General features: G+C 35.7%; 2 protein-coding genes across 2 annotated transcripts in view; both read right to left on the bottom strand.

Moving 5' to 3' along the window:
* Positions 1–1,585: 1,585 nt before the first annotated feature.
* The window catches only part of LOC103308938 (putative peptidyl-tRNA hydrolase PTRHD1), a 19,125-nt gene continuing 8,049 nt past the window's right edge, over positions 1,586–12,661 (bottom strand). The window contains exons 2-3 of the mRNA XM_008183239.3: positions 6,482–6,677; positions 1,586–1,974 (exon numbers count right to left, since the gene is read on the bottom strand). Coding sequence (XP_008181461.1) covers positions 1,801–1,974; positions 6,482–6,667 — 360 coding nt within the window. The 5' untranslated portion in view covers positions 6,668–6,677 and the 3' untranslated portion in view covers positions 1,586–1,800. The remainder of the gene's footprint in view (positions 1,975–6,481; positions 6,678–12,661) is intronic.
* On the bottom strand, positions 7,021–10,704 carry LOC100161241 (potassium channel subfamily K member 9-like). The gene is given in 2 exon segments (NM_001160347.1): positions 7,021–7,767; positions 10,107–10,704. Coding segments are annotated over 2 exon segments (1,044 nt in total). The 5' UTR covers positions 10,665–10,704; the 3' UTR covers positions 7,021–7,281.

Here is a 12,661-nt window from a genome sequence, read left to right as displayed (position 1 = left end):
TTATTATTTTTTCGTAAGCCGCTTTATACCAGCGATAGTACTGCAATATAACCCTGCCTTATGTGTAAATTTGTACGATATTTTAGACACTTGTGATCGCAGCGAAACGTTCCGACGATTTGCGGGGCCTTTAAAGAAAATGCTTTTAGATCATTATACTCCACACGCCTTTATCCGTACAATATAAACGAAGCTTAAAAACCAAAACCTATACCTATACAGTTCAGTATTCAGTATTTCCTATGGTAGGGCAAAGTAATGACGGGCCAATAATTATACGATAAGTTTATCTATCCACAATAAATAGTCACTAGACGTCTAGACTTGTTCAGTTGCCCGCATGGTCGACTAATTTTTTCATGATGCACACGATGTCATATCATAATCTATGACCGCCTTGCCTTTGCCTAGCGACCACGTGATGATGGTATACTCTATGGACAAATTATAATTATAATTATAATTATTATTGTATATTATAAAACAAATGTTATATAAGTTGAATTAACATAAAAATGCCTATATTATACGCTGAATACAAAGAAACCTACACAACACTTTTTGTGTCCGTAAAAAAAATACCTACCTTTTATAAATTGCCGTTTTTATAATATCAAAACATATCATTTACGATTTACAAAAAAATTAGTCTTCTTAACAAAATATGCATTCTAACAAAAATATTATAGCAATTAGTAGAAGGACCCCTCGAACCCGCTGGAACGCGGAATACGTCAAATCGTTTACGCCGTGACCAACCAAGTATTATGTAGAGTTCGTCTTAAACTTCCATCATAGTCCTTATAACGTATACGTATACACACGTATAATATCAACAGCTTAATCGCCGGGTAAACGTCGTATTGTATGCGATTATTTGAACCATTAAAAACGCACAATTTAACCGGATGCCTCTTGTTCCTTCTCCATTCGAAACTTTTGCGTTATTTTCACCGCGTGACGTCATGAATTATGTTAGTAAAGTATACAAGTGCGTACAGCTTAGGAATAGCGCGAAGCCGCGAAACAGATCTAGGAAGGATCTAGGAAGGAAATAAAAGTAAGGCAAGATACAAATCGTGATACGCCTAAGTCGTTTGAATATTATGATAGTTTGAAAAGTGATGAACGCAGTGATTTATACCACATAGATAATAAGAACCTAAAAAATATTGTTACTGGCAATGCAGACTAATAGAGTAATGTCTATCCATTACTTATTAGCCATTGGATACGCGGTTTTTTTATAAATTAATTACAACAAACCAGAATGGTATGTTTGAGATAGTATATAAAAGGGGTGTCGGGCTTTAGCCCTCCTAACCCTCCCCTCCTAAAAACTATACTCGACGGCGATTCAGACGTATATAAAGTGACGAAGTCGGCTAAAGTTTTTCCCCGTCATGATGTCTCGACCGAAAAAAAAATTATAATAATATACCTATTACTTAACTAATACTAACTATAATAAATAGTGACATGGCGCTATATCTAGTTAGGTGTACAACAAGTATGCAACATGCATATTATAATATACATATACATAATATACGCTGTTATAGGCGTATAATCAAAACGACGACTGTGAACATGTTTGAGGTGACTATTGTCGTTTATTTATTAGGCACATATTATTATTATATTGAATTCCACGTAGCGGCCAATTAAATGATTGATGTCAATTGACGGTGGCCGTTGATCCCCACGGGCGGACACCCCTCCACACCCCTCGCACCGAAAACAGACTCACCCATTCGGCGCGTATGCCACGTGGGGTCATCATTATATTTATGGCCGGTGTCACGCGCTGTACAACTTGAACTTCCTCACGTACTTGCTCACCGTGCCTTTGACGCAGGGTTTGAGCGCCACGCACGTGGCCACGTCCTCGGGCTGTTCCTTCCACACAACGTGCTGCACGCCGTCTGCTCCGAGCGCGGCGGCAGTGCTCAACAGGGCGGGTTCGTCGGGTACCTGCAGCAATAACGTGCGACAGGCGATTATTATATAATAATTAATATTAAATAATACGACTGCGCTACTTTACTCCGGCCCACGAGAGAAGGAACTCGTTTCGCGTTGTAACTTGTAATTAGTAACTGACGGTGTTCAATGACCTAGGACACTATTTCCTCCACTCAAACATTCCGGGCAGAAGCGTTGTATAGCACTACAACTACAAACTATGTTTGAGTGGGGGAAATAGTGTCCCAGGACGTTCAACGCCTTCTCTCGTGGGCCGGGATATAGTTTAATGTACGCATAATAAATATTAAATATACATTATAGCATTATATTTAAGACATAATATAAGTTATAAGTAAGGCTCGAACTTTGATGCGTTGGTGTTTTTTTCTTATTTATTTACTTTTTTTTGATAAGTAACTAGATTTTATATTGCTAAGCAAGCTATAAATATATTTTATGACTTAACCAACCAAATATCAAAAATTTTTAGTGCGTAGTTATACATTTTTCAGAGTAGTGTAGTTTTTCTATAATGCGTATTCGATTATTTTAGAGCATAATATTTGGTTACGTATAGGTAGATAAAAAACGTCGACAGCTTAAAATAAAGACGTTGATAAAAGATTTTAACACGCGTGTTTTCTAAACCAACAATTCCTCCCCTACAAACAAAAAACAAACAGCTAATGGCCATAATTGCCAGGATTCAGGATCAACAAAAAAAAATTAAAAAATAAAAATTATACGACTGTTTGGTAAGTTTGAAACAATATTAATCGGTTAATCGTTTTGGTTAAGACACCTCAAAAATAATTCTACCAATCAATTTAAACACAGAAAAAAGACACATTATAATACGGTTTAAATTATAAATTATAATCAATGCTATAATCTGATTTCAAGAATATAAAATAATAGTCACGTACTTACTTGACCCCAGATCCAAAAAGCATTTCACCCTCTTTGTTTTTTTAAATAAATAATAATGCAGTAGATAGAGTGATTTTTTTAATTTTTAATTTTTAATATACCTATATGCTTAAAGAACTTTTTTTCAAATAAGTTTTAAAGATTTTCTGAACTATTTAAGGAGCCCTTTGGAGAAGGGGGTACAACTTTCAAATGATAACCATCTTTTTGTACTTTCAATTATTGAGCGGATGGTTTTATTTACATTTTGATCCACCTATGACCTATCTAAATCAAAATTTAAATGAGTATAGTTTCCCAGTTATTTAACATTATATAGATAGTAGAAAATATTGATATCCATATACATTATACACGCGTAACAAAAATATATAACGATATATTTACGTATATTGTTTATATTTATGAAAAAAGTTGGATAAGAGATTCGATAAAATAGGTAGAATATAGGTACCAAGTTGTTTGCATTTTAATTGATTAACAAATTATAGGAAGCATGGTATATTAATTTATTAGAATTTTAAAATTTGTATAAATTGTCTGAATAAAAACTATTAAGAACATGACATATTAAATTTAAATTTATTTTAACTTACGTTATACGTATAATTATAGCCGGGTGTCCACCGTCCGGGTTAGTATCCATGTAGTAGGTACCTACATAAAGTTTATTAAGTCGGAAAATACTTATTCGAATCCTGATTAGATATATCAACATTTTCAAAAAAAAAATCATACACATATAATTTTGTATCAGCACATTTAAGTCCTTAAATCGTACAATAAATCTAAATTATTCGTCTTGTGGTCTTTGAGTATATTTAAAAAATCCAAAAATCAGATTTTAAATAACTCCATCATTAAATAAAATAGAGGGTGGAAACTGGAAATACTTGGTAAATCGTCTTGTTTTATTATGACCCATGTAATGACTATGAGTTCTACGCATATCATGTTGAACCAATAGAAGTGTAGGTACGAGTATCATTTGAACAGAACATTTAGAAAAACAGTGGCATAAGGGTAATATTTTTTTTGTTCGTATTTTACGAATACCTACGTTACTACTAACATTGTACAGTATACACTCCCATAACTTAAATAATATACACAGACAACCCAGATGTGATTTTCGTACCATGAAAAATATCATAATTGAAACCATAGTTGCACGGCCCTGAAATACGCTTATAGGAACTACAGTACAAACGACAGCATCAATACAGAAATGATCGTAAGACCTAAGGTATAATTCCCCCGGAGGCGGAAGAACAAAGGAAAATGTAATTTAGGATTACGCATACGAAACATAAGGGAATCCGTGTTTGGCCTACGGCTGAAAAAACAATATGATGATATCTGAGAAGTAAGCCGAAGAACAAGGAAACAATTTCCTAAATTGTCCTGCACCAAGAAGATCCGGGATAAAAGTGAATCCGTTTTCATCGCTATTGGCTATTATACCTAACTACACAACAAAAGGATATTATATGATAATAAAATATCTAAAGATGCCGCTTTAGTAGTAAAATTGTTTAGTACGTACCTATAACTTAAAATTGAAAAAACATATTATTTATTCTATTTAATAAATAACCAATATGAATTGTAATAATATTAAGTCATAACAAATATATATTTCGAGCTCGGAAATTATGACCAACTGTAATGAACATTAAAATATTTTGCCAAAGGGTTTTAATAGGTAAATAGGATATTATGTACAGCCCAAACGAAACATCTACGTCCCATCTTGAAAATGCATTACAGCAAAAATAAATTAGGTTCCATCCCTAATTACGTAATTTTACGTAAAACAAAAGCTGTATGTCTATTATAATATTAAAATTAAACAACATACCTAAGTACACGTAACAAATTACACAAATAGTAAACGCCTATCAACTTTAAATATCTCACATTAAAGCAATATAGAAGCATACAAGTCAATTTTATAGACAGAACTTCGGATAAATATGATACTATGACGATGATTGACGTTAATTACGTGTGTTATCGATTTCTACGTTGTTATTATTAGTCAAAAGTCATAAACATAACTCATAAGAAATTAATTCGAATCGTGGTCAATTTAAAATACACCTATACATAATTAAACGTACCTATACAATAAATTAGACAACAGTCACCATTTCTATAAAAAATAATACCCATGTAATTTGTCACAATCATAATTAAAATAATATGTCGGAGATTGGGGATGAAAATGATGAAACGTATTATAGACATCTGACATTTTAACAACTACAAAACATAAAAAACGATCCAAACCGACCTGCCCAAAAATAGATTATGTATAGGTACTTATATGTTTGAATTTTTCTTTGTCACTCGTAGTCGCTGTTTTTGCAATATGCCTAAAAAACCGCTGAAAAACGTATCCCTAAAAAATGCAACGCGTGTCCGACTACCGTTGAATACTATATTAATATTATATTGTACGACTAGATAACAATCTCCGGCCATTTTGGGAGACTAAAAAAGAACACAATAATAATATATAGGCAGGCGCCGTTAACACTTGAAAGCATATTATAATAATATAATACAGTAATAACGCACGTGGCCGCTGTGCCGTATTTCCCAGCACATCGTCAGTTCAATTAAAACCGTTAAGTGACGGGGCGTCGATATATGATTCATGTTATAAGGAGCCGATGGACGCATATCGATATGGACGTCAAATTGCGGCGACAAATGACATAATTGGTCGTCGTTTAAACGACCGTTTAAACGGTCGTCGTTTAATTAAACTGAAATCCAAAACACACATATCACCACTGTAAATGGTATCGTATAACAGTATAAACACGTCACATTTTAAAGGTCGATAAATCTCGATCTACATAATATCATATAATATTATATTATTATAATACGCCATATACATACACAACTCGACGAGCTCAGACAAAAACAATTATTGCGTCGCGACAGTTGAACAACGATAAATCGCTCACACAACACTGGTGTCAACCTTCCTTAAAAATAAACCTAACCAAATCTTCAGAGACATATAATACTATCAACCTAAAAACAAAGGAAGCGTGGTAGAACAATTGGAATAGAGTACCACTTACAAACAAATTAAGAATTATGAAACCTATACATTAAAAAATGGGATTTTAATAAAAAGAAAAGATGAAGTACTAATCACTCTAGTCAGAATAGGACTCACACGTTTAAACCACTCCTTCCTCATCACTAAAGAACCGGCCCCAACACGCGACACATGCAATGGATCAATGACATTGTGGCCAAATACTCAAAATACACCTAAGCACGAAATATCTTTATTAGCCCTGCCTCGGTCCAACACGCACTTCGGTATTAACGACGACGACACGGAAGCAATACATTTATTTTTTCATTCCTAATATAAACTTAAGTCAAAATGTGTAAATAATGTTATTTAGATATACTTATAACCAGTATCTAATCTAAAAATACATAGGCTATTGACTATCGTTATTCGTTGTTGAAGCCTTAGCGGGTGAAATTTTTTTTAAATACTGGTTCGTTAACATTCATATATTTAAAATATTAATGGCGATGGACTGACCTCCAAGATGACTTTGTGCATGTTATCGAGGTCCTTTAGATACGCTTGTGTGTCTGGATCCGAGTAGTAAGTATGCATGACGGCGACGCAAGCATGACATGCTTGGGCCATGACGGCGCCGGACGGCCATTTCAGGGTCCTGGTCAGATCACCTCGCACCAACACGTACTGTACCACGTTACTCATCGTCAACGACCTTAAATCAAAAAATATAATATCCAAATCGTCGATCAAACAAATCAGTAGGGACACTGCAGATATGGGTTGTATATACGCCTGCACGAGGCCAATAGTACGACGTATTCGGGAATATTCTCGTCCGATGATTTAAAAAAACAAACACACGATGGTGATAAGACATGTATGGAGCAAGGGGAGGCTAAGGATTTATCCCTCAAATACTCCCCCTCCGTCCACACGACCCCGATGTAAAGTCACAGAGGGTGGCGCAGGTGTTTAATATAGCCATTATAATATAGTTAACAATAACAATAGGTATACTACAATAATTGTTAATTCATACATAATATACACTCATATTGGCGAGGGAATCAGCTTTATATATTATTTTCTATTAAAAATAAATACAATTTAATGTGTTATAAACGAAACGAAAACAATTAATAATCGTCGTAGGTACATATAATATAATTATAATAGGTAAGTACATAATAATACGTTCGAATGTTCGATACATATATATAAATAACGAACATTTATCGTTACAATATATTACAATAATATTATGTCTCATGCTTAGATCATATACGATCTAATGTTTTATGTGACGTGCGTGCTCGTCAATCGAATGAGTTTCGGCGTCTGTACACGGCCACGGCCCGCAGGCGTATGTCTTCGAAGCACAGACCTATGTCCATTTTCAGGTTCCTCACCCGGACCTGGACGTCCTCGCGCATCAGATCGAAGCACATGGCTATGATGCCCATGCCCAGCAGCAGGTAAATAAACTTGATTACCAACTTCATCGGGTGGTCGGCCACTGCATCCGTGATGCTGCCAACCGGTACGAAGTTCTCGATGCCGATCTTGCACAGGCTGGTAACGCAGAAAAATGTGCTGTCAAGGTACGACCAGTCTTCGAGCGTGACGAACGTCACCGTACCGGTGGCCACGTACGCCGCCAGCACCCACAGGCAAGCCGTGGACGGTACGATCACCCTCGACTTCTGGGGCAGCTGCTGGTTGTACAGGTCACCGCCGGCTTTGTCCTCCATGCTGCACTGGTACACCCACGTATATAACCACCGGAAGCTCTGGGCCAACACCTGTTGCGAAGATCGGCGATATAAATGGCAAAAAAATAAAACAGTTTGTATTATAATACCGCGTCTACACATAGAATAATTTAATATCATAATATATAGAGTGATCCGATTGACGGCGCAATTTCAACATTTTAATTTTTTTTTAATTTAATTCATTTTAAACTGTATCGTTCAGAAAAACATTTAACTATGTTTTAATTGCCATGTTAATCGGAAAAAAATGTAGATATTTCCTACCGACTATAAAATCCGTACATTAATCGTAATTCATTCAAGATGACGCGGAAAAACTATTCGATATAAATATATATATATTAATATTGTTGTTTGCCGTTTTGTATTAAATTACCAATCAGCGTTTTGAAAACTCGTAGTTAATGGTAGCGCATTTCTCGACTGACGAGGGCTTTCGTCGAATATGATAAAAGCGTCAAAAATAATTTACAATGTTTGAAAATCTTACCGCTATAATAATAATAGTTATGGTGATAGTAATAATAATAATAATAATAATAATATACACGTTATTTCTGAGCATGTTTTATGCGCATATAAAACTATAAAAATTAGCTGTGTTAGCATTTGGCAATGATGTTCGTTTGTGGATCGTGGCGAACAACTGCACAACATATACAATACGAACGTTATCCGTTAATCATGACGACCGCTAGTTATCTTAGTAGATCTTCTCGATCTTTGACGTAAGCCGCGAAAAAAATATGTCTGTCACGTGTAATCAAATAAGACTGAAAACACGCAGGACACCTCTTATTGCGTGCGATTTTGAGAAATCCGAACATACGCCAGTTGAATTAATTAATCACTTAAAAGAGGTAGGTATAAGAACAAACTGACGATAATGGTCGTCGTAACCATTGTGGGTGCATTAGGTGTAATAGTCCATTATTGATGTTTGTTTTTAGGGTACTTAATTATACTTTTTATCGTCAAAAGAACTCATTTCACACATTAAAAAGAATAATAATATTAAAATAAAAGAAACCACGGCTTTGTGAACGCATGCTGACACATTAAACAAGACAGTCACGTTAGCCAAATTTCGATAGACAACATTAACAATTTAGTGTGTGTTAAAATCGGCCGAACCCTTCAAGTGTGGGCTCATAAACACATTAAGGAAAAAAAACAGCGATGGATTTGTGTGTTCTTTGACAGGTTATAACTTTTCCGTGCAGGAATTTTGAGGAAAGAGTTTTTAATCACCAAATATAAAACTTATCGTTTTTAAAAAACTTTTATAATAAAACGATTATTGAGTCAGTAAAAATTGTTCAAAACGAATATCAAAAAGCTAGCGAATAATAATAAACGCAGAAACACTCGTTGCGAAGTCAAACAAACAACTCTGTATAGGAATCTATACAGGTACACGAATTATGTATATTTTATTTCTAAACAACAAAATATGCGCATATGACGAGATAATTATTGATTTTATCCGGAATTGTTGTGCCTCCGTTTCAATTCAAACTCAATGTCATTTTCAACAACCAATAAAACCACGGATAAGTGTGCAATATATCAGCATAGTTTTAAAACCATAATATATATTGCTGGAGATTTTTCTAGTTCAAGTAGTTTAGGCACGTAGTAAAAAAAAACACTGTAAAAGAATCACTGCAAATATTTCAAACTGTAAAACCACTCCAAACGATGCTCTTATCATATTTCAGTGAAGGAGCAATTTTTTTCAATAAGACGTGCTCTGTTCCTCTCCCTATTGTCCTCTCCCCTCACGTACATTCAACAGCATTACTTACACGCTTGTGGTACATTATGGTCTATGGTCATTTTTTTCAGGGACTTTACTACACGCGCTTTGAGTACGTAAAAACGTAGAAAGCCGATTTTTATTTCTTGAAAACAAAATCAAAAGGCGATGAGCTAACCAAATTCTCCGACGACCGTTGTACACTAGTACACTGATATTTCATGGGGTACAAATCATCGCGTAAAAATGTAATTAAATGCATGTGTATACGTATAGTATACCTACGTAGAACAATGGCATATATTCATTTAATATTTGGCGTAAAATATTTACAAATCGAATGCATCTTTACAAAGTAGGTACCTACCAGCTTTTCCTACTATCACCTACCGCAGCTATCATTATGCATATAATATTATGTTCAACTCTTAACCTATAGATTTTTAATCTGCCCGATAACGACAGGCCCGGTTAAAATGGTTCCCAAAACGGCAAAACAGTAAGTTATAGTGAGGGGGTGAGGGCGTGAAGCGATGGCAGAACTACCATCCAGCTATATAGATCATATGGAAATAATATTAATAATAATATTCAAACGACGACGCACCTTTCCCATGTTCCGGAAGTAGAGCACGTACAGGGGTATGCCGAACACGGCGTACACGACGGTGGCGGCCTTGCCCAGCATGGTCTTGGGCACTACGTTGCCGTAACCGTTCATGGTGAATATGGACAGAGAGAACATGAGCGCTGCGGAGAACGACCACGTCTCCTCGGTGGTCCGGCCGTCGTAGCCCTTTTTGACGATGAGCGCCAGGTTGACCTGGAAGTGCGTGAGCGCATCCGTCACCTGCCGCGTCCAGTTATCCCGGTACAGCACGTTGTACGTGTTGGTGGCGTTCCACACGTTCACAGAACAGTTGTGCCGGAGCTGCTCGACGGCATGGTGCTGCGCGTCGCCCGCCTGGCCCTCGATCTGTATGAAGCAAAACGCGCCCACCACCGCGTAGCCGACCACCAGGCCACCGACGCCCACTTGCGTGCACATGAACGCCACCAGCTTCCGGCAGCACTCCTTCAGCCGCTCCTTGGGGTTGTCGGCGCCGGCCGCGTTGTACGCCGCCGACGATGACCCAGTGCTGCTCTTGTCGCCCACCGGCCCCATTGCGCGCCGCCGACTGACCGCCGTGCGCCGACCGCCGCCACTATACTTCCACGCCGACCGCCGCCGCCACTATATTTCCACACCACCGCCGCCGCTCGGTCGGTCGTGTGCCAAGGACCGATGTGTGTGTGTGTGTGTATAATAGTACAGAAATAGAAAGCGGCGCGTGCCGCCGCCGGAGCGGCTAAAAATGCGCGCAGTCGCCGTATACACGATAATAATAATATCCACGGCGAACGTCGTTTCCCGAACCAGAGCGTTTCGTTACATAATAATAATCAGGGCTGTAAATCCCATAGGCCACACAAACGCATAAATTATAATACGCATGCGATTATGCACTACTGGAAAAATATGAAAACGTGCACTAAACATTCAAAACAATATTCTAATACTATGCAAACATAATAAAACTAATCCACGATTATGTTCTAAGTGTGTGCAATCGTGTATGTAGGTACCTATCAATAAATAATAACCGTAAAACATTAAAACTGCACATAGGGATCATAAAAGAAAATATGCAAAATAAATTTCAAAACAGAATGCCTTGAATCAAATTAGTAAGTGACTTATTTTGAATTCAGAAAGAAATTCATCGATAAGAAAAATGATTAAATCTCAGCCCCAATAATAACAATAATAATATATGTGCAAATTGGGAATATTTATTTTTATTTTTGCAAGCAATATACTGCATATTATTATCATTAGATACAATAAGAGTATAGGCTAAAAGTAACAAATATGGCAGGTAGCATTAATTTCATGAAAGGAGCCACCCATTGATGACACTTCCTATAAACGGGGAATATTAAACAGAAAATACGACGAGAATTTTGTATAGGTAATAGATGGATGAGTGATGGATGAGTAACAATATTATAAATTATAATATATTATCATAAATCCAAAAAATTGAAGTTATTTTCCAGATTTTCGTATATAGGTACTATATAAAACCGCACCTATATACTACTTGTGCAAGTAGAAAAACCAAAAATAATTTTATTGAATATAGTTTGACGTAAAGTTTTAATAAAAAGTGACTAGGTAGGAATAAATGTAGCATTATATATAATATCACGAAGTACCTCCACTGGAAGGTCTCTTAACTCTGTTTCCTGTGTGTACTAAAAAAAATATTATCAATTAACCTTATTGTTCAACTTTTGCAACAGATTGTCTAATAAAAAAATTATGTTAAAAAAATGTATATATTATGTATAATATATTATCATCTATGTTGACATTTGACCCATAGGAAGGTCCCACGCACATCTTAGGGAAAATTAAAACAATACACGATAACAAATTGTAAGGAACTAGGAAGTGATAAAAGTTATAAGTTATAACTAAATCATATTTAAATATTTGATTAATAATAATAACTAATAAATGTTCCAGACTGCTAATAACCTATGTTTAGTTGTAGTTTAAGTATACCTACCTAATCGATTTCGACATGCTACATATTGTGTAGTTTTTACTAATCATAATTAATATTTATAATAAACAGTACCTACCTAGGTACCTAATTATTAACGATTATCATAATTCATTATTAATATTTGTTCATATAAAACTAAATATAAAAATATTGAATAATTAACTAATATACCAATGTCCTATCTTAAAGTGTCGAATTGATTAACAGTAAACACCCATCCCCGTGGAAGTACCTACCCAAGAATTTTTAAAAGGGTGGTCCACATTTTTTTAACATGTAAAAATTATACAATCAGTGATTTGTACCTTAAGATTTGTAAATTCTGTCAATCGATGAGGGGTCCAGATCCCCCTTGTGTACGCTCCTGCCCATTCCTATATTGTGGCGACACACTGCGCACGACTTTTTCGAGTACAAACATTTTTTATGATAAACATAATAGTATAATACAGTACCTATGTGACTATACAGCTATACCAATATACACATTATATAATATTTTGCATATTATTAACCTTGCTAAATGCTAACCTACATATTATCAAGG

Source organism: Acyrthosiphon pisum, chromosome A2 (assembly GCF_005508785.2).
Source record: "Acyrthosiphon pisum isolate AL4f chromosome A2, pea_aphid_22Mar2018_4r6ur, whole genome shotgun sequence".
NCBI lineage: Eukaryota > Metazoa > Arthropoda > Insecta > Hemiptera > Aphididae > Acyrthosiphon > Acyrthosiphon pisum.
This window is presented reverse-complemented; position numbering and strand designations above follow the sequence as displayed.